This window comes from Phacochoerus africanus, chromosome 2, assembly GCF_016906955.1.
Source record: "Phacochoerus africanus isolate WHEZ1 chromosome 2, ROS_Pafr_v1, whole genome shotgun sequence".
Classification (NCBI taxonomy): Eukaryota; Metazoa; Chordata; class Mammalia; order Artiodactyla; family Suidae; genus Phacochoerus; species Phacochoerus africanus.
Genome location: NC_062545.1, coordinates 209,718,098 through 209,742,145, shown reverse-complemented (window position 1 = coordinate 209,742,145; position 24,048 = coordinate 209,718,098). Strand labels below are relative to the sequence as shown.

The following is a 24,048-nucleotide window of genomic DNA, read 5'->3' as shown; positions in this document are numbered from 1 at the left end:
AAGCTTAGATAGCTTTGCTTCAAAAACTGTTTTTCTCTGATTGTTCTAGAAAAGACATCAGCTTCTTTGGATGCTGTGCTATTTCAGGGCATGTATCTCATACATGGAAAAGGATGGTATGAATAAAATCTAATCAAAATAACACATTCTGAACTATTTTTTCTTTTGCTTTTTAAAAACATATTAGAATAGAGTTGACTTAAAAATTGTGTTAGTTTCAGGTGTATAGCAAAATAAATCAGTTATGCATAAATCCATCTCTTTTCAGATTTTTTCCCCATATAGGTTATTATACAGTTCTGAGTAAATTTCCCTGTGCTATACAGTAGGTCCTTGCTACTTATCTATTTTACATAGAGTCATGTGTATCTGTTAATCCCAATCTCCTAATTTATCCCCCTCCCCATCATCTCCCCTTTGGTAACCTTAAACCTGATTTTGAAATTCTTGAGTTTGTTTCTGTTTTATGAATAAGTTCTTTTGTATCATTTTTATTAGATTCCACATAGTAGTGATCTCAAATGATGACATTTGTCTTTCTCTGTCTGACTTACTCCACTTAATATGATAATTTCTAGGTCCATCCATGTTGCTGCAAATGGCAAACTATTTTTTCAACAGGGAATATGATCTGGTCCCATAAAGAGAAGGAGGCAAAGAATATAGTTTAGATTGTTCTGTGTGAGCTCTTGGGTACATCTTTCACCCAAAACAGCAAGCTCAGAGGCCTGAGGGATCAGGCTAGCGATGTAAATAAATGTCCTGATTGGGTGGGGAGTTTGGTGATGGGGAATGTGCCCTGTTCAACCGCTGCAGGGGGGTAAGCAGGTTCAGTGTTGCCAGAAATTCTAAATTCTAAAGTTTCAAGAGAAGCCAAAAATCCAGACTTGACACGAAACCTCCTGATATTTATGGGTTGGCAACTCATTATTTTAAAATATTATTTAGACTCATCAGAACAGTTCTGTGGGTTGCATAAACCCCTTGGTCCTCAGAGTGAGACCTCAGCCCTACAGCTTTAGGCAGGTGTAGAGACAGTGTGGAGTGGGCAGGAAAGGGAGCATCTGGGCTTTCCTGGCTACATTCCAGGCGGATGTTTGGGAAGGTGGCCACTTTCCTTAGGGATAAGATATGCATAAGTTCTGGTCCCCTCTGGTTCCTAATGAACAGGTAATCACACTTTGTCTTTCCACTTTTGAGGGGAAAAACAAGCCTAGGGACAGCTGCACTAATTAACACTAGCACTGATAGGGAGGGAGCAGGTACAGAACAAATTCTCATTATGAATCCCAGCCGCGCAGGTAAGATGAACAAGGTAGTGTTGCCTTTGTAGTTTGGTTTTAATGAGAGACCCAAGTGCTTGAAAGCTTATGCAAACATTGGGGAGTGGAACAGGATAGGAGGCGAGGGCCTACCTTAATTCATTTTGGAAAATTAAAGAGCTTATTTAGATGACAGAGCAGCAGAGCTAGCCTGCAGGGAGAGCAAATAAGCCCATCTGGTTGCTAAGAGACTCTTATTTTAATCCCCTTCCCCTGATCAACACGTGAAACTCAGCAGAAAGGAAAGGAAATGAAAGGGATTTCGATAAAGCTTTGAAAAGAATGCCAGATTCAGCAAGTGGAAAATCTCACTTTTTAGATTGAAAATCCCATGGGAGGTGAAGGACACCCCTCCCCCCTGCTTTTTTTTCTACACTGTAGCTGGAAAATTAAAAAGTTCTTTGAACTAGCTTCATGAAAATTTAGCATTTCCTATAAGTCTTAAAAAAAAATCTTTCTTTCCTTGGGTCTTCCGTCCTGTTCATCCTTCATGTCAAATGTTACACCTACCTTAGGAACTTGATTGTCCACTGGAAGAATCGTGATGTTAAAACAGATCCCATACAAAGTGCCACCATGCTGGTTACTGATGGAAAATGCGAACTGGACATGTTGTGGATGGGGGCCTATATCTTGCATGGGTGGCATGTAGGCCACTTTCATATAGTTCACAGCATGCTGCAAAGAAAATCAAGATGAGCACATGGGTGCCAGTTTGTTAGGATCAGAGACATTTCTAGACCTAGGTCTGGGAGACCTGACATGTGAATTGATATGGAACACTGTAATGCCATCATCATCAACTTGAGGATTCTAAAAAGCTCTACCTTACAGATCACATTTTCCAAAAGCAAGAGGGAAAAGAACAAAGAAATTAATTAGCTATATCAAGTACTTGAAGCCAACCAACTCTGTAAAAGACAAGAGACATGTATTTCAACCCAGTTCCACCCAGAAGTAGCTATGTGATATTGGTCGAGCTACCTAAACTTGTGAGGCCTCTTTCCTTACCTATAAAATGAATAAAATATTATTTAGCACATGGGTTGACATACTCATTTACAACCTCTAACTATAGTGAGATTCAACATGATGAACCCTAAACATCAGGGTTAACTGCTACTAAGCATTCATCACCATTACTCTGACCCCAGTCAGGTCTTCAGAGTAGAGTCTACAGGAGAAACGAGAGGGTTAATGAAAGATTTTAGAAGGCAGTTATGGGTTGAATCATATCTGCCACATAAAAAGATATGTTGAGTAGAGTTCCCATTGCAGCTCGGTGGTAACGAACCCAACTAGTATCCATGAGGATGCGGGTTTGATCCCTGGCCTCACTCAGTGGATTAAGGTTCCAGCATTGCTGTGACCTGTGGTGTAGGTCGCAGATACGGTGTTGCAGTGGGTGTGGCACAGGCCAGCAGTTGCAGCTCAGATTCGACCCCTAGCCTGGGAACTTCCATATGTCACACATGCATGCCCACCTTAAAAAAAGATATGTTGAAGTCCTAACCCCTAATCTAAGCATGTGACCTTATTTGGAAATAAAGCTGTTGCAGATATAATTAGCTAAGGTAAGGCCATACTGGCACAGAGTGGGTCCTTAATCCAATATAACTTGTTCCTTTAAAAAAAAAGGGGGGGGGATACAGGGAGAACACAGCCATGGGTTGGCAAAGGTAGAGAGTGGAAGGCTGATCTACCAGTCAAGGAACGTCAGATTGCCAGCAGACCACTAGAGGCTGGAAAGAGGTAAGGTAAGATCCCCTCCACAAGGTTTCAGAGACTGGTAGCCCTGGTGACACCTTGATTTTGGACGTTGAGCCTCCAGAACTGTGAGACAATAAATCTCTATTCTTCCAAGCCTCCTAGTTTATGGTACTTTGCTGTAGCAGTCATAGGAAACTAACATGGTAAGATATTGGGTGAACTGAATTTGATGGAATAAAAGCATATGCACCAGGTCCCTAAATCAGAGCCCTAAACCAGGTCCCTAAATCAATGCAAAAGGCTGTGGTGAATTACGGCAAGATTTTGCAATCATATCCAGCTTGGTCAAGCATTTTCAAATAGATGTCACTCACTTACTGGAAATGCGCACGCAGAAAGAATACAGACATCAAGGATTTGTTGCTTGTGACAGATGTCAAAGGCCAGTATTCTCAAGTGCAACATTAGGAACACCATCACTTCGCTGAAGACACTTGCATGTTTGTCAACATTTGCACATAGCATCATACCTGTGTGAATGACTTTAACTCTGGAGTTGCAGGATTTTTGGTTAGCTTTGGTATACTGTCCACCATGAATAATTTCCCAGCATCCAAATGTCTAAAGAAAAACACAAGGGAACACATCAGCTAATTTTTCAGGTAAGAAAAATTAAATCAAATAATCCAAACCAAATTTTTAAAGCTAAAAACTCTCCTTGAAGGAAATCAAATGTTTCACCTTTGCATTTTCTCTATATATTAAGGGGGATGGGAGGGAAGGATTTTAACTTTAAGTTTAGTATCATCAATGCCATTCTCATTATGACTATAAAAAGCATGGGGAGATCCCGTCATGACACAATAAAAACAAATCTGACTAGCATCCATGAGGCAGGTTCAACCCCTGGCCTTGCTCAGTGGGTTAAGGATCCGGTATTGCCATGAGCTATGGTGTAGGTCACAGACACAGCTTGGATCTAGCTGTGGATGTGGCATAGGCCATTAGCTACAGCTCTGATTTGACTCCTAGCCTGGGAATCCCCATATGTCGTGTGTGCATCCCTAAAAAGACAAAAGATAAATAAATAAATTAAATTAAATAAAACAAAATAATGTTTGAAATAGCACTTTTAATAGATAAAATATAAAATATAAATATAAAATATTTATTTTATCTATTAGATAAAACAGAATTTCTGCTCTGACATCATGAAAGAGACTCTAACTACAGTGAAATATACTTAGATACTCATCCTAAAAATATTTTCCCACTATCATGTAGTTCGTGATACAAGCTTAAGGTATACTCATGCCATTTTCTGGATTGGAATCATAGAAAATGACCAGTGTGTGGCCTGCAATATCTAAAAACAGTGTTTATGAAGACTCAATAAATTTTACTAAAAAGAAAACAGTGCTATCTTTAGAAAAGGGAATTAAAGATTGTTTTAAACCTTCCTAAGCTGAAGACACTACAAGCTACAGGTCACTTACCAATTAATACAGCTTTTTTTTTAATAACTTTTATTTTTTGCATTACAGTTGGTTTACAGTGTTCCGTCAATTTTCTACTATACTGCAAAGTGACCCAGTCACACATACACATATACATTCTTTTTCTCACATTATTCTCCATCACACTCCACTGTAAGTGGCTTGATATAGCTCCCAGTGCTATACAGCAGGATCTTAGCTTTTGAAGGGAGGTCTGAGGTAAGTTTGCGATTAGAAGAAATACTGAATTGAATATAAGTTCATGTCTGACCAGCAAAGCAACTAAACCACAGTACTATATGTTGACACTTTCAACTCCACACTAGAACAGAACCCTCAACTAATAGGCCAGGTGATAACTTTTTAAAGAGATACCTGTGGCTGAAGGAGAAAAATGGAGGAGTTGTTATCATGTAGAGCAGATCCCTGTCATGTGACTCTACATCTAGAAAATGTAGATGTTTCTTAGTGATGTAGGCTACCTCCGTTTCCTTGACAACCAAATGCCGAGCAACCCCAGGAGCCTCTTTTGGAAGCTGATCATCCACTGGAGTGATATGGACTGTCACCACCTAGAAAGAAATTATCTGTACCATTACTTTGAAATACCAAAAAGACACCCCCCAAAAAAAATCCCGCCCCACTACCATCCAGTGACAATTAAGATGATTTTCCAAAACTGCCATTTATAATATACTTCTATTGAAATAACTCAGGAGCTATTAAGAACATGAGCTAAAATGAAAACATTTTCTAGCCATTTTCATCCCATTTTAAGACTATAAATATCACAATTATAGTTAATGCAGTCATGAGTGCCATAGAAGGGGCATATAATTCACAAAATATGTTACTGGTTTTATTTCTACATGTCCTTTCTACCAACAACCTGAGTTTTCTCTACCTCCCTCTACTTAGTCACAGATTCCCCAAATCTCATTTCTCTTTCTCTTCCTACTTATAATGCATCACCAAGTCCCAGAGTTTGCACTTAAAAAATGTTCTAAATAGTGACCACTCCCCACTCCACCCCAGCTGTCATTCCCACTGTTACTGGCCTTGCTCCAGTTCTATTCATTTCTTCCTTACATTATTGCAACACCTGTTTGTCAGCCCTAGCTCTCAACTACTAATTTTTTTTTTTCTTTTTAGGGCCACAGCCATGGCATATGGAAGTTCCCAGGCTAGAGGTTAAATCAGAACTGCCAGCCTACATCACAGCCACAGCAACAAGGGATCCGAGCTGTATTTTCGCATCTATACCACAGCTCAGGGCAACACTGGATCCCTAACCCAATGAGTAAGGCCAGGGTTCGAACATGAGTCCTTATGGATACCAGTCAGATTCTTTTCCACTGAGCCACAACGGGAACTCACCCAGCAGCTATTCTTGATTTGTATCTTTGGTGTTATCTTTTGAAAAATACAAGTCAAATCAGGTTTTTCACTTCAAAAATCTTAACCCACTGGGAAGGATAGAATTATTCAAACTCCTTAGCAGGGTATTCAAGACACTTCACAGTTCAGACACATTCTATTTTTCAATGTTATCTTTTACTATCTTTCAACTTTAACCCAGCACCCTGGTTGCACTCAGTGGACCCCGCCGCTGTCCTCAAACATGCCTCTGTTCTCTGGATCATGTTGTTTCTTCAGTCTGGAACACTTTTCTTCTGCTTTCTCCAGCATCCAGAGCCTTTCTTATGCTGAAAGGCTCTTTTTGGAATGTTCCTCCATTTCTCAGTTAGAATTGATTGCTCCTGAACTGTGCTCATCCCTTGACCAACATCATGATCTCGTCTTGTATTATTAGTGGTTTACATGTCAGCTTCGCCTAAACTTAAGAAGAGGATCATAGTAGGGCACAAACCACATGGGATTTGGCAGTGAGCAGATAGCTGAAGTCCTGAGTGTGCTGCTTAGCACTCACTGATCTTGAACAAGTCATTCAACTTTTTGAGTCTCAATTTTTTATATGTAAATTAACTATAATATCAATAACCTCACAGAATTTTATAAGGATCATATATCACTATGTAAGCGCAGGGAACTATATTCAATATCCTGTGATAAACCATACTGGAAAAGAAAATGAAAAAGAATGTGTGTGTGTATATATATAGAGAGAGAGAAAGAGAGAGAGTATTGAAACACTTTGCTGTATAGTTGTATAGTAGAAATTAACACAACACTGTAAATCAACTACACATCAATTTAAAAATGTTTATAATATCACTATGTAGGTAAACTGTCCAGAACACAATATGTGCTCAATAAATACTTTGTTCATTTCTGTAGCTCTCCAACATCTGACACAGTATTTTTTTTATTACTCCAATGAATTTATCACACATGTAGTTGTATAATGATCATAACAATCTGATTTCACAGGATTTCCATCCTATAACCCAAGCACATCCCGCCACCCCCCCAAACTGTCTCCTCCAGAGACCATAAGTTTTTCAATGTCTGTGAGTCAGTATCCGTTCTGCAAAGAAGTTCAGTCTGTCCTCTTTTCAGATTCCACATGTCAGTGAAAGCATTTGATGCTGGTGTCTCATTGCATGGCTAACTTCACTTAGCATGATAGTTTCTAGGTCCATCCATGTTGCTAAAATGCTGGTATTTCGTTCCTTTTAATGGCTGAGTAATATTCCATTGTGTATATGTACCACTTCTTCTTGATCCACTCCTCCGTTGATGGACATTTAGGTTGTTTCCATGACTTGGCTATTGAAAACAGTGCTGCAATGAACATTGGAGTACATGCGTCTTTGCGAGTCATGGTTTTCTCTGGAGAGATGCCCAGGAGTGGGATTGCTGGATCAAATGGTAGTTCTATTTTTAGTTTTCTGAGGAATCTCCACACTGCTTTCCACAGTGGTTGCAGCAATTTACAATCCCACCAACAGTGTACTAGTGTTCCCTTTTCTCCACACCCTCTCCAGCACTTACTGTTTGTAGACTTTTGGATGATGGCCATTCTGGCTGGTGTAAGGTGGTACCTCATCATGGTTTTGATTTGCATTTCTCTAATAATGAGTGATGTTGAACATCTTTTCATGTGTTTTTTGGCCATCTATATGTCTTCTTTGGAGAACTGTCTGTTTAGATCTTCTGCCCATTTTTGATGGGGTTGTTTGTTTTTTTTGGTAGGGAGCTGCAGAAGATGTTTATAAATGTTGGAGATTAACCCTTTGTCAGTGGATTCACTTGCAAAGATTTTCTCCCATTCTGTGGGTTGTCTTTTCCTTTTGTTTAGGGTTTCCTTTGCTGTGCAGAAACTTTGAAGTTTGATTTGGTCCCATTTGTTTATTTTTGTTTTTACTGTCATTACTCTAAGAGGTGAATCTGAGATGATGTTGCTGTCATTTATGTCAGAGTGTTTGGCCTATGTTTTCCTTTAAGAGTTTTATAGTGTCTGGTCTTATATCTAGGTCTTTAATCCATTTGGAGTTTATTTTTGTGTATGGTGTTAGGGAGTGTTCTCATTTCATTCTTTTCCACATGGCTGTCCAGTTTTCCCAGAACCACTTATTGAACAAGCTGTCTTTTCTCCATTATATATTCTCACCTCCTTTGTCATAGATTAGTTGGCTGTAGGTGCGTGGGTTTAGTTCTGCGTTTTCAATCCTGTTCCACTGATCTATATTTCTGTCTTTGTGCCAGTACCATACAGTTTTGATGATTGTTGCTTTGTATATAGTCTGAAGTCAGGGAGCCTGATGCCTCCAGCTCCATTTTTTCAGGATGTCTTTGGCTATTCTGGGTCTTTTATGCTTCCAAACAAACTTTAAAATATTTCGTTCAAGTTCTGTGAAAAATGTCCTTGGTAATTTGATAGGGATTGCATTGAATCTGTAGATTGCCTTAGGTAGTACAGTCATTTTGATAATATTGATTCTTCCAATCCATGAGCATGGTATATCTTTCCATCTATTTGTGTCATCTTTGATTTCTTTCATCAGTGTCTTATAGTTTTCAGAGTACAGGTCTTTTGTCCCTTTAGGTAGGTTTACTCCTAGGTATTTTATTCTTTTGGATGCGATGGTAAATGGGATTTCTTCCCTAATTTCTCTTTCTGCTCTTTCATTCTTAGTGTATAGAAATGCCATCGATTTCTGTGTATTAATTTGGTATCCTGAGACTTTGCCAAATTCATGGATGAGCTCTAACAGTTTTCTGGTATAGTCTTTAGGTTTCTCTAGGTACAGTATCATATCATCTGCAAATAGGGATAGTTTTACTTCTTCCTTTCCAATTTGGATTCCTTTTATTTCTTTTACTTCTCTGATTGCCGTGGCTAGGACTTCCAAAACTATGTTGAAGAGTATTGGTGAGAGCAGACATCCTTGTCTTGTTCCTGATCTCAGCAGGAATTCTTTCAACTTTTCACCATTGAGAATGATGTTCACTATGGGTTTGGCCTTAATAAATATGGCCTTTATTATGTTGAGGTAGGTTCCTGCTATGCCCACTTTCTGAAGGGTTTTTATCAGAAATGGGTGTTGGATTTTGTCAAAGGCTTTTTCCGCATCTATTGAGAAGATCACATGGTTTTTATTCTTCAATTTGTTAATGTGGTATATCACACTGATGGATTTGTGGATATCAAAGAACTCTTGCATCCCTGGGATAAATACCACTTGATCATGATGTACAATCCTTTTAATGTATTGTTGGATGCGGTTTGCTAGTATTTTGTTGAGGATTTTTGCATTGATGCTCATCAGTGAAATTGGCCTGTAGTTTTCTTTTTTTGTGGTATATTTGTCTGGTTTTGGTATCAGGGTGATGGTGGCCTCAGAATGAGTTTGGGAGTACCCCTTCCTCTGCAAGTTTTTGTAACAGTTTCAGAAGGATAGGTGTTAGCTCTTCTCTAAATGTTTGATAGAATTCACCTGTGAAGCCATCTGGTCCTGAACTTTTGTTTGTTGGAAGTTTTTAATCACAGTTTCAATTTCAGTTCTTATGATGGGTCCATTCATCTTTTCTATTTCATCTTGGTTTAGTCTTGGAAGATTATACTTTTCTAAGAATTTGTCCATTTCTTCTAGGTTTTCCATTTATTGGCATATAGTTACATATAGTAGTCTCTTATGATCCTTTGTATTTCTGTGACACAGTATTTTGTAGGTAGGAGGCACTTCATCAGTGTTGGCTCACTCAGTGATCTGAATCTTGCAAGAGGGCAAGGAGGCTTTGCCAGATAGCTTTTGTCATCATATATATATATATTTTTACAATAATCCACAGCTGGTTACAAGAAAGTAATTACTCTCTCTTGAAATGGTATATTTGTTTGGCATCATCTTTGCACAGCCTGACACAAGAAAGTATTAGCCTGATTTTGACTTATTTTAATGTCACAGAAGCACAGATCGTCAATGCCAATTTTTTCTATGATAATGGTGTTCACCATATCCAACCTGAAAATGAAGAGACTTTCTTTTCTAAATTAACATACAAAGCAAAAACTAAAACATGGTTAAGCTTTTGCTATGATATAGAAAAACTGAGGCATCAACTTAGCCACCTGCAAGCTTTACTGCCTGGTGCAAATCATTTATCCCCTTTGAGGCTCAGATTTTCTTTCTGTATGTTGGGAATAACAACAATGGCTATTATCGTGAAGTGTTATCAGGATCAAGTGAGAGCGCGGATAGCACAGTGAGACCTGGTTGTAGGTGCTCAATAAATTAATTCCCTTTCTCCATTACTTTTACAAAAGCATATAGCATATTATCACTCCATTATGAAGCATTTCAATAATTAAAATGAAACCCAATGATCAAAATAAAGGAACACAATGACAGTCATTTCTCCAGTCTCCTGGAATCTGTGTCATGATTTTTTTTTCCAATTATAGCTTTTTTTTTGCTAATCTACAAAGTTCAGGAATTCTCTATGGGCTTCCCAGCCATGGTGTAGATCAGTGAGGCTCTACTTAATTGAAAAACTGGATTTAATAAGGAAACAATAGTTACTGTGCCTTCAAAGAGACCATTTTCTATGCTAATTTATTCTCCAATGTGTTCTTTGTGTAAAGAATGTACAAGCATGCTTTTTTATATCCCAGTAGTGATTTTGGGTGGGCACATTTTTCAACATCTTTATGACCACCTAAGTTGATGTGTCTTTACATATTTATGCATGTTCAAATAATTACTGTGTGTGTGTTCTGTGGATGAGAAAAAAATCCCATTTTAACAAACTCCATGGAGAAATCAAGTGTTCTCATTTTACTGAAATTTGGTTGTTAAAAAAAAAAAACTAATTAAATACCTATTCTCAGACAATGGAAAACTTGTGCCAACACCAGTCACTGGGCTCTTGCTTGCTGACTTCTCCCTGTTTGCCTCGTGGCCACGAAGCACCCAGAGATGGATTTGTAGGGAAGCTGAACATAAAGTAATGAATCGGTATATAAAATGACAATAGCTAACCTTGGCACTCAGGACCCGGCTCACAATATGATACCCCACTGGCTAGTATCTGCCTTTCTGGCAGATCAGGGTGATCTGGCAGATCCTTCTCTGCCCTGAGGTTTGATTCCTGCCTGATTCTTCTTTGGAATCATCCTTTGAAATTATCCAGTGCTATTTCTCACCCCCAGGAATTACTCTCTGTGCTAGTTTTGCCCACTTCACTTTCTGGTCTGACTTCTGATAAATACCCACCCCAGTATGTCTATTCTATATATTTAAATTGCATCCTTGAGTGTTAGTAATGCTCTTAGTTCTTCAGAACCACAAAACATAATAGCTAATATATTTATTGAGTTTTTACCATATGCTAACAAGTCCTCAATACTTTGTACGTATTATGTTACTCACCCTAATAATCACCCTATAAGGAAGATATTTTAACTGTTTTACATATAAGGGAATTGAGGCACTAGTCAGTTAGTGTCATGGATAGGAGAAAAACAAAGACAGTCTAACAACAGAGCCTACATTTTAACCACTACACATTAAAAAAAAGCCAGTGGGGTTTTTGTGTGTGTGTGTTATAAAGCAAGCAAATTTTGTGAGGTATTCTGTATAAAAGGATTATATGGTTCAATAATCTTGGAAACACTGCACACATGGAAATTGTCATAACTCTTTGGAAAAGTAAATTTTGGAGCAGTTATGTTGCAAAGAAACTTGACATAATTTTTCTTAATACATAGCTTCTCAAATTTTAAAACTTGAGATTAGTATTCATATAGTTTCTAACATTTTCCAGAATTGGCTGTGGAGAAAACTTTGGGGAAATATTCAGAAATAGACTCTTACCTGTGGCACTGAGAGATTTGGAGGTTCATGGCTGTCCCACAGGACAAATTCGAAAGAATCTTCAAAGAGTTCTCCACCAAAGTGACGATAGTAAATGATGCCATTGAATAGATCCTTCTGAAGGAAGCCAGGGACAGGATAGCCTATTGGGTCCATAAAATACCACATACTTTTGTAACAGTGTGACAGATGTTGGGGTATACCAATATTGGGTTTAATCCCTAAAAGTTTTCTCTGCATAGTATGTTGCAGATACCCAAGGCATCTGTTTTTTAATTGAAATATATTCGATTTATAAATATTGTGTTAGTTTCAGGTGTACAGCAAAGTGATATATTTTATTTTTTCCTTTATAGGTTATTATAAAAGTATAATAACTTATAGTTATTATAGGAGTATAGTTCCCTGTGTTATAAGTAGGTCATTGTTGCTTACCTATTTTATGTATAGCTTATACAAGGAACCTTTATGAAATGCTTGTATCAAAGCTTACAAATAATGAAAAAAATCTGTCTTAATATATAGAAAAGTTAGCATTAGAAAAATATTTTCAAGAAATAACCTTAAGATTAGCCAAGATGCTAATTAAGTAGAAAAACACTGAGCTCACCTCCTCTCACAGGCATGTCAAAAATACAACTATCTGCAGAACAACCATCAGTGAACAAGAACAGGACCTACCAGAAAAGATCTTCTACAGCTAAAGACATAAAGAAGGAACCAAAATGAGACAGGTAGGAGGCATGAAGTTGAGATATAGTCAAGTCCCATACCCCTGGCTTGGCAATCCACAAATGGGAGAATAATTACAACTGTAGATGTTCTCCCAAAGGAGTATGAAGTCCAAGTCCCACATTGGGCTCCCCAGCCCACGAACGTGTACAAGGCATTCGGCTTTGAAGGCCAGCAGGCTTACTTTAGGGAGTCCCAGAGAGATGGGGGAAATAGATACTTCATTCTTAAAGGGTACACACAAAATCTCATATACTCCAGAACCCAGGCAGAAGCAGTAATTTGATAGAAGCCTGGGTTAGACCTACCTGCTGATCTTAGGGTCTTCTGGGTAGACAGAAGGCAAATGCACCTCACTTTGAAGACATAGACACTTGTGGCAGTCATTTTGGGGAGCTTATTATACCATGTGGATGCTGGCTCTGGCAAGCTCCATTATCAAATCCTCCCTCTACCGCATCAGGGCCAAGACCCATCCCTGCTCCAGCCAAAAGGCCTAGAGGCTGAGATGCCTCAGGCCAAGAAACTAACCAGATAGGGATGCTAGAGCTACCCACAAACAGACAAGCTGCCTTAAGATCTCCTGAGCACACAGTCCCTTCTGGACATAGTCCCACCCACCAGAGAGCCTAGGTTCCAGCTCTGTCCACCACTGAACAGCACCAGTCCCAGAACCTCCCTTGCCCTAACCTTGCTCTCCAGGGAGCACGTAATAGCCTTCAGACCAATCTCACCCACCAGGGGGCAGATACCAACCACAAGAAAACTACAGTTCCATAGTCTGCTGATCCAATCTGTTCACCAATAGGCCACACCCTGAACTGGGACCATCTGGGCCATAGCCCCATTACTGAGAGACCAACACAAGCTTCTGGACACCCTAGATCCTGAACCCAACTTTGTCAGGAACCAGCTCCTTGCACCAATGATCCAACACCAGATCTGGGATCCCTGGGTCCTGAAACCAGACTCCAGGACCCACCTTTGTGTGTCACTAGGCCAGCACTAACTCTAGGATCTGGCTTCATCCACCAGAGGTATAAAACAGCCCTAGAGTCTCCTGGACCCTGATACCACCCACCAGTGAGCCAAAATTAGCCCCAGGGACCTCAAAGCTCTGAAGTAAGTCATCTCATGACCTAGTACCACCACCTAGCAGCTGGAAACCTCCATATAAGACAGGACTTGGCAACCAAATGGACCAGGGGCCAACCAAGCCTCTTAGACCACCAATATAGTCAGCCCACAACCATAGTAAGACCCAGAGAGGCATTATAAAGGAAGTCTCTAGAGTATATAGGTCAGATGATGAGAGGAGAGACACATAGGGCATCTCCTACAAAAGGACACATCTCCAAGGTTGGGAAACAAGACCAAACTATTAGATATATAAAAATAAAAATAGCAGCCTATGCAAAATATCCCAAATGAACAATAAGATAAAACCCTAGAATAAGAACTAAGTGAATTGGAGATAGTCAATATACCTGAGAAAGAATTCAGGGTAGAGATAGTAAAGATGATCAAAGAAATTGAGGGATAAAAGGATGCACAGAGTGAGAAGTTAGAAGGTTTTAACAAAGAGAAAATATAAGGAAATACCAAACAGAGAAGAAAAATGCAATAACTGAAATGAAAAATAAACTGGAAGGAATCAACAATAGACTAAATGATAGAGGAATGGATTAGCAAGCAGGAAGACAGAGGAGTAGAAATCACTGAAACTGAACAGACAAAAAGGAAAAGACATGAAAATAAATGAAGAGAATTTAGGAGACCTTTGGGACAACATCAAATGCATTAATAATGGCATTACAGGGGTCCCAGAAGGAGAAGAGGCTGAGAGCATTTATTTGAAGACATAATAACTGAAAACTCCCCTAACTCAAAAAAAGAAACAGACAACCAAGTCTAGGAAGCACAGAGTCACATTCAGGATTATCCCGAAGAGAAACACATCAAGACACATTGTACTTAAATGTCAAAAATTAAAGATGAACAGAGAATGTTAAAAGCAGCAAGGGAAAAACAGTAAGTTACATGCAAGGGAACTTCCACAGGGTTATTAACTGATATTCAGCAGAAACTCTGAAGGCCAGAAAGAAGTGGCATAAAATTTTTAAAGTGATGAAAGAGGAAAATCTACAAATAAGAATATTCTACATAGCGGCTCTCATTCAGATTTGATGGGAGAGATCAAAAATTTTACAGACAAGCAAACGGTAAAAGAGTTCAGCACCACCATACCTGCTTTACAACAAATGTTAAAAGAATTTCTCTAGGCAAATAAGAAAGGCCAGAACTAGATAAAAGAAAATTACAAAATGAAAAAAGCTCACTGGTAAAGGCAAACATACAGTAAAATTAGGAAATCACACACAAACCTAGTAAGGATGGTTAAAAGACAAAGTAGTAAAATCACCTATATCCACAATAAGCAGTTAAGAGATATAAAACAATTAGATGTAAAATATATGATAAACAGTAGTCATGAGGGGAGGAGAGTACAAATGCAAGGTCTTAAAAATGTACTTGAAATTAAGAGATCAGCAACTTAAAATGATCATACACACACGCACACACAGAGAATCTGCTATATAAAAATTCATAGTAGAATATTACTCAGCCATTAAGGAAAGAAATAATGGCACTTGCAGCAACATGGATGGACCTAAAAATTATGCTAAGTGAAGTCAGTTAGACAGTGAGACACCAACATCATATGCTATCATTTACATGTGGAATCTAAAAAAAGGACACAATGAACTTCTTTGCAGAACAGATACTGACTCACGGACTTTGACAAATATAGTTTCCAAAAGAGACAGGGTGGGGGTTGGGGGTATGTGCTGGGGTTTTGTGATGGAAATGCTATAATTTCATTGTGAAGATTGTTGTATACCATAAATGTAATAAAATTCACTGAGTAATAAAAAATTCAATTAATCATAAACCAAACCAAATCTATAACAGATATATACACAAAAAAGAAAAAGGAATCAAAACATAACACTAAAGATAGGCATCAAACACAAGAGAACAAAAGATGACAAAAAGGAAGGGGAGGCCTAAAAACAAACCCAAAACAATTAACAAAATGTCAATAAATACATATAAATAATTACCTTAAATTTAAATGAACTGAATGTCCCAACCAAAAGACACAGAGTGGCTGAATGTATATAAAAACAAGACTTGTACACATGTTGTATACAAGAGACTCACTTCAGATGTAAAGACATACACAGACTGAAAGTGAGGAGATGGAAAAGACATTCCCTGCAAATGGAAATTAAAAAAAGCTAAGGTAGCAACACTAATATTAGACTAAGTAGACTTTTAAAGAAATACTGTTATAAGAGACAAAGAAGAACATTACATAATAATCAGGGGGCCGGAGTGCCCATGTGGCTCAGCAGAAATGAGTCTGCCTAGCATGTAGATTGTACCCATGAGGATGTGGGTACAATCTCTGGCCTCACTCAGTGGGTTAAGGATCAGGTGTTGCCATGAGCTGTGGCATAGGTCACAGATGCAGCTCATATCTGGCATTGCTGTGGCTGAGGTGTAGGCTGGCAGCTACAGCTCTGATTCGACCCCTAGCCTGGGAACCTCCACATGCCATGAATGTGACCCTAAAAAGACAAACAAAATAAAATAAACCAGGGGATAAATCCAAGAAGAAGATATACAACTGTACCAATGCATCTAACCTAGGAGCACCTAACTACACAAAGCAAATATTAATAGCTCTAAGGGGAGAAACTCAATGTTAACACAACAATAGTAAGGGGCTTTAACACACCACTTACGTCAATGGACAGATTAAACAGATAGAAAATCAGTAAGGAAGCACTGACCTTAAATGATACATTAGATCAGATAGGCTTACTATATACAGAACATTCCATCCAAAAGCAGGAGAATAAACATGATTTTTAAAAGCATATAGAACATTCTCCAGGATAGATCACATGCTATGCCACAAAACAAGCCTCTGTAAACTTAACTGAAATCATAAAAAGCATCTTTTCTGACCACAGCAACATGAGACTAGAAATCAAATGCAAGAAAAAAATTTCAAAAAAATACAAACAGGTGGAGGCTAAACAATATGCTACTAAATGACCACTGAATCACTGAAGAAATCAAAAGTATTCCTGGAGACAAATGAAAATAAAAACACAATGATACAAAATCTATGGGATGCAGCAAAAGCTGTGCTAAGAGGGAAGTTTATAGAGATATAAGCTCACTTCAGGAAGCAAGAAAAATCTCAAATAATAACCTATCCTTATACCTAAAAGAACTATAAATAGAAGAACAAACAAAATGCAAAGTTTGAGAAAGAAATCACAGGGAAAGAAATGTACAATCTTCTAAGACTGAACCAGGAATAAACAAAAAATGTGAACAGACTAATTACCAGTAGTGAAATTGAATCAGTAATAATAATAAAATACACTGCCAACAAATAAACGTGCAGGAGCAGGGAATTCCCATCATGGCTCAGTGGTTAATGGACCCAACTAGTATCCATGAGGACATGGGTTTGATCCCTGGCCTTGTTCAGTGGGTTAAAGTCTCCAGTGTTGCCATGAGCTGTGGCATAGGTCACAGATGCAGCTCAGATCTGGCATTGCTGTGGCTATGGCATAGGCCAGTGTCCACAGCTCTGATTTGATCCCTAGTCTGGGAACTTCCATGTGCTGTGGGTGTGGCCATAAAAAGACAAAACAAACAAACAAACAAAAAAAACAGTACAGGACCAGATGGCTTCACAGGTGAATTCTACCAAACATTTAGAGAAGAATTAATACCTATCCTCCTCAAACTACTCCCCCCCCCACCAAAAAAAAATTCAGAGGAAGTATTACTTCTGAACTCATTTTAAAAAGCAGCATTACCCTGACACCAAAACCAGAGAGATATAACAAAAAAAGAATATTATAGGCCAATATCACTAATGAACATGGATGCACAAATCAACAAAATACCAGCAAGTTGAATCCAATAATACATTAAACAAATAATACACCATGCTCAAATGAGATTTATCCCAGGGAGACAAAGATGAATTCAAGTTTGCAAATCAATCAATGTGATACATCATATTAACAAAAGGAAGGAAAAAAAATCATATGATCACCTCAAAAGATGCAGAAAAATCTATCTGATAAAATTCAATATCCATTTATGATAAAAACTCTCCAGAAAGTGGGCAAAAACTGAGCATACCTCAACATAATAAAGGTTACATATGACAAACTAAGAGCTAAATCATACTCAATGGTGAAGAGCTGAAAGCATTTCCTCTAAGATCAGGAACAAAACAAGAATGTCCACTCTCTCCACTTTAATTTGACATAGGATGAGAAGTCTTAGCCATGGCAATCAGACAAGAAAAAAGAAATAAAAGCAATACAAGTTGAAAAAAGAAGTAAAAATGTCACCATTTGCAGACTATACATACATAATCCTAAAGATGCCATGAGAAAACTTCCAAAGTTCATCAATGAATTTGATAAAGTTACAGGATACAAAATTAATATACAGAAATCTGTTGCATTCCCACACACTAACAACGACCTACTAGAAAGACAAATTAAAGAAACAATCCCATTTATAATTACATCAAAAAGAATAAAATACCTAGGAATAAACCTACCTAAAGAGGTAAAAGATGCATACTTAGAAAACTATAAGACACTGATGAGAGAAGCTGAAGACGACACAAACAGATGGAAAGATATACCATGTTCACGAACTGGAAGAATTAATATTGTTAAAATAATCACACTACACAAGGCAGATTAAAGACTCAGTGAAATCCCTATCAAAATGCCAATGGCATTTTTCACAGAACTAGAATAATTTTGCCATTTGCAACATCAGTGGACTTAGAGGGTAATACACTTAAGTGGAATAAGTCAGGCAGAGAAAGACAAATATTGTATATCATTTATTTGTAGAATCTAAAAAATACAACAAAATAGTGAATTTAACCAAAAAGAGAAAGACTCACATACATTGAATACAAACTGGTGGCTACCAGTGGGAAAGGGAAATGAGGTACAAGATTGGGGTGGGGGGGATTAAGAGGTAAAACTACCATGTATAAAATAAATAAGTTACCAAGTATATTACACAATGCAAGGAATATAGCTAACACTTCATAATAAATATAAATGGAGTATAACCTATAAAAATTGTGAATCACTATATTGTACACCTGAAACTCCTATAATATTGTACAACTAGACCTCAATCTAAAAATGAATATATAAATTAAAAATAAAATACATTAAAAAAGAAAAAGAAATACTCTTAAGTAACACTATCTACTTAGTATCTATTTTATCAAACTCCTACTTTTAAAAAGCAGTTATGAAATAATTTTTAAAAATTATAAATAGTATTCTTAAAATTTCTTTAAAAATCAATAATCTAGAGTAGGTCAAACATATCTCCTAAACCTTATTTGTTCTATCACTCCACTTGGGAGATTTAATATTTCATATTAAATATTGGGCTACTTTGAGGCCCAACTCTGAAACTTCCTAAATACCACATAGATACATCAACTTAGCTTCACTAAGTTTCAGGTTTCCCATCTATGAAATGGGATTAATAATAGAATATTGCTTCATAAACTTGATATCCACCTTAGCACAAACTCTGACACAAATGATCTTAACTGCCTGGAACTCACCTATCAGTCCTGGTGCTGGTTTCTTCACAATCTCTCCAGCCTGTGGGGGTTTCGTGATATTAAAGAAGATGTAGTCATCACTGGAGTCCATGTCTGAAGCTCTCAGCATGGAACCCTGGATTGGTACAGTCTGTCCCTCCTCCAGTTCAATCACAACATTGGTAATGAGGAATGGAGGACTATCATCTTTGGGCAAGATGTTAATGGGAAACTTGTGTCGGATGCTATGCTGGCCATCAAATATCCTGAAGACCACAAAGTCTTTGGTGGAGTCACTGTCGTCATGATGATATTGAACAACTCCAGCCTGAAGGTCAGCCACAGTGAAGAGAAACCCCTTCCCTCCTGATGGAAAGAACAAAAGTGAAGCTGAATGTAAAGGATTGTGGAGGCAGCAGTTTAGTGAGGGCTGCACTACGGGAGATGGTGTTACTTCCCTCACCTGGAAAAAATACAGATTGTTCAGTGGGCTCTGGGGCTCCACAGACCTGGTTTCAAATACTGGCTGTAACACCAGCTGGGTAAACTTGGGCAAGGTACTTAATTTATTTGAGACTCATCTATAAAATTAAATGGAGATAGTATTAACCTCCTAACATTACCTTGTAAGGATGAGAACTCAAACAATAGTGTACCTACAGTAAGTATTAATTATTCTTCACCTCACTATTATCGTAGTACATGACAGCACTTCTAAGAGGAGTGGTCTTGAACCAACAGCATCAGCACCATCAGGGAAGTTGTTATGAATGTAAGTTCTCAGGCCCTACCGCAGACCTGAGAACTTAGAAATTCGGGTGGTGGGGCCCAGTAATCTGTGTTTTGTCAAGCCCTCAAGGAATCTAATGCACATTAAAGTTTGAGAATCGCTGGCTTAATGATCAAAAGTTAAAGCTATAGTAGCAAATGATCTGAGTTCAAATCCCAGCTCTGCCACTTTCTAGACCTTAGACAAGTCAACTTTTTAAGTTTCAGGTTTCCATTTGCAAAGTGAGAATAATAATAATAATAGTATCTCGCTGCATAAAGTTGATATGAGATGAAGTATGTAGAATGCTCTGTACAATACATGGCACAAAGTAAATACTTAATATATGTTTGCACTAGTTTCTATATCTTCTGAGACAGAATATCATTACATTATGGGCCACAACCCTTAACTTAATTCCTATAGTATGATAAACATTGCTTCACTCTGCACAAACTATTACAATTATTGCTGGCCAGTGTCCCATTACTCTCCCCACACAATAGCTTTATGGATTAAACATGAGCCTGATGGACACTGTGAGTTACTTGCCCAACAGCCACTTTCTGCTTCTTCCTCACTACCAGAATCCTTGTTTGATTTGGAACAGCAATATGACCATTTAAAAATACTCAGGTTCCTGGACTTTGTTGCATATAGGAGATAGTATGCAATTTGGTAAGAGATATAATTGGACTGCATTGTATCAGGCTCCTGGGAAAAGTTGTTAAATAGAACACACTTAGATGGCATTAACCTTTTTCTTATCATTCCTCCTCTTTCTTCCTTCCTCTGACACTAATTAGAAGCCTGGAGGTATAGGCACCATCCCATGATCACTGGCAATGTAGAAAAAACTCACTGGCATCATGGATACAGAATACCTACCTCCGGGTAACTTGAGACAAGGAGAAAATAACTGATGAATTTTTAAGCTGCTGTAGTGGGTTTTCCTTTCATGCAGCTGAACACCCACCCTAAATGAGAAGTCCAGCTTAAGCTAAGCTCCCATTCTTCCAGGATCAAGCAAGAGATTGTATCATTTTATTTATGATTTTATTTTTCCGAGTTCCATAATCACAAATCATGATAAATAAGAGCTCTCTTTTTGCTTTATAGTTAGGCAAACTAACAGAATAATTGAGTTAGATCCTCCAAGCTCTTTACAAGGAGTTGACTATATTATCATTAAGTATGGATATTTTTATTTGGGTCATTACCTTGTTGACTAAAACCCTTAGAATTGTAATTATAAAGTTATTTGCTTTATAATTACAAATAATTGCTTTTAAAGAAAATACTTCGGTTCTTTTCTAAGTTACAAAGCTTGCTCATTTACCTCTTAGAGAGAGCTGTCCATGCTGCAGCCCATCCACAGTGACCAGCTGGACAGCATGAATGTCATCATTGTCAACAACTTGAAACTGTTCCCAAGTGATGGCCCGAGACTGTCCCTCCAGGAGATTAAGACCTATAAAGAGGAAAAAAAAAAGTGTGCTGGGAAGTTCTATGACATGTCAACATGCCTACTTTAAGACAAGATAAGTGAATTTTCATTCACAAAACTAGCTAAAAAGTTTATCTTCAAAATCTTCTCAACAAACTGGAATTTAGCTTTTATTTTGAGTAGTATTTTTACTATTTGTACTATTAACTCCAACCTGACAACTGGTTCCTTATAATGTATCCTTTAGAGGCAAGATGGTGCCAAAAATAAATACCGGAAGGAAATAATAGATGTTATGTTCACAGTGGTCTCTAGTTCAAAAACGTCCACAAGGAATTTTCCAAGTCTGCATTCACATATTTAAAGCGGGCAAAAAAGTAACAAGTGCTTTTACAAATAAACCTTAAGAGTATATATATCCCACAGGATAGAGAATTAAGGTGGTTAAATATACAAAGACAGAGCTACTGTGCTAGGGGAGTGTTTAATGGTGTTAAATAGGAAAGGCCTGACACTTTGTAATGAGGGCTGTATTTTGGTCTAGACACTAAAAGAATGGAACTTTTGTAAAGAAGGAAATTTAAAAATACAGCCTTCTCCTTGGACCCAGCATGCTGGAGGGAATCTGGGTAGAGAGTGAGCACTGCTCAGAGCAAGAATATAGATTCTAGACTGAACACTGTGGTTAGAGACAGGGAGCTGTAGCATCATTAATCACTCCCATTAACCAGCAGACCTGAGGGCCAACAGATTGCCGAGAATCTTGAAAGGGAACAAATACTTTTAAAGAAACAAATTAATGAAATTTAAAGACAGTTCACTGGTGGTCCAGCTAATGCTTCTCCTCAAATTTGCCCAGCTTCCCCTGCTTCCTAATGTTGACCGTATGCCTGCTTTTAGCTGTGGCAGTGAGGTTCCCACAGTCCCACAACTGGAAAGCCCTGGCTGCCACCACTGCCTCATCTTCCAATGCTGCCCTCAACTGCCTGCTGGGGTGAAGACCAAGTTTTGGCATGACCTTCTCTGTAACCATGGTCAAGTCCTACACAAGGGGACTCAAGGAGTTTGTACAGTGGCTGCCAAGTGGAGCCAGGACATGTGGGAAGTTAATATCCAGTGAGGCAAACTGACCAAGGCGAGACAAGAGATGGAAGGAGATAACATATGGTTTTTCACCCTTTCCCAACACAGCCCTTGCCTCTTACCACACAGAGTTGTTCCATCTCCTCCTGGAGACACTAGCATTACCAAACAATCAGGTTTATTTTCTTTTAAATCTATGACAAGCTCAGTTACATCACCTTTTCATTTGCCACCTCCTCTATACCCCCAAAATCCCTGACTCCTACTCTAATTTTCAGTAAAGTTTTAGTACATATAATCTGCCCAAGGGGCTACTTGCTAGGAAATCTGAGCTAAGACATATAGTATATTGAAAGAGAGGGAGGAAGGAAGGAAGGGAAAGTAGAGGGGGGGAGGGAGGAATGTGGAAAGGAGGTAAGAAAGGAATGAGGGAGAAGGAGAGGAAGGTAGGAAAAAAGAAGGAAGGAGGAGGAAGGGAGGGAGGAAGGAAGGAAGGAAGAAGGGGAGAGAGTGAGAGAGAAAGCGCAGATGGGTAGAAGAAAGGGAGGAAGGGAAGGAAGGAGGACAAGTGCATATAAAGACTCTCAATGGTTTTTGAAGGCAAGAATGCACAATACAGCACAGGACTAGGCATGATAGGATGCAACAGAAAGGCAAGAAAGAACACTAGGAATTTATATAGCAAGATATTAATGGTAATTATGTCTTCATTCATCCATTATAATTTTATTCATTTATGCATTATTATTAACTCACTGCTCTTCATTCTACTTATTGTGCTTTCCAAGTTTCAATGATTAACTTATATTAAGTTCATAGTAAATAAAGTTTTATTTTAAAAGAATTCTGATGTCCAAAGTGGCCCAAAACCATATTTGGAGCTCTTAACAAGCCTCAGTTTCACAGATCACACATACACATGCAGATCATTAAGTCTCTTGCTCAAGCAATAATCTAATTAATATGTGATTATTACTAAATTTTAGTTTACCAGTTCCTTCTTTTCTATCATTATCCCTCAATTAGAGGTAGAGTAGGAGAGAGAACCAGACTATAAGTCAAAGACACTCAATCAATATTGTCCATCTGTATTGAAACTCACATACATACAAAACAAATACATGTGATGTTACCCATGTGCAAGCACACATGCATATACACACACAAGCACAAAATGTAAGCCATTTATGTTGCCACCTGAGGATTTAAATCAGATATTTTCTGTGTTAACTGAACCTACTAACACTTCTTATGTTCTGAATGCTACTGATGGTATTAGTGGAAAAGGGAAAAAAAATCCTCATTTACATTCCACATTTACATCTGATTTAAATATATACATTGCATTATAAGTCTACTCAGAAATTAGAGGCAGTGCAAAGCCATCTTTAAAAAACATAACAGGAGGAGATACAAGATGGCAGAGTAGGAGGACACACCTCCCCTCCTCCCCCGCCCCCATGAACACATCAAAAATACATCTATATGTGGAGCAATTCTCACTGGAAATGGACTGGA

General features: G+C 38.1%; 1 protein-coding gene across 1 annotated transcript in view; it reads right to left on the bottom strand.

The window, feature by feature from the left end:
* FREM1 (FRAS1 related extracellular matrix 1) overlaps positions 1-24,048 on the bottom strand; it is a 187,964-nt gene that overhangs the window by 109,225 nt on the left and 54,691 nt on the right. Inside the window, 6 exon segments of the mRNA XM_047767629.1 lie at positions 1,833-2,000; positions 3,563-3,653; positions 4,904-5,100; positions 11,809-11,951; positions 19,253-19,597; positions 21,340-21,471. Of these exon segments, the coding sequence (XP_047623585.1) occupies positions 1,833-2,000; positions 3,563-3,653; positions 4,904-5,100; positions 11,809-11,951; positions 19,253-19,597; positions 21,340-21,471 (1,076 nt within the window).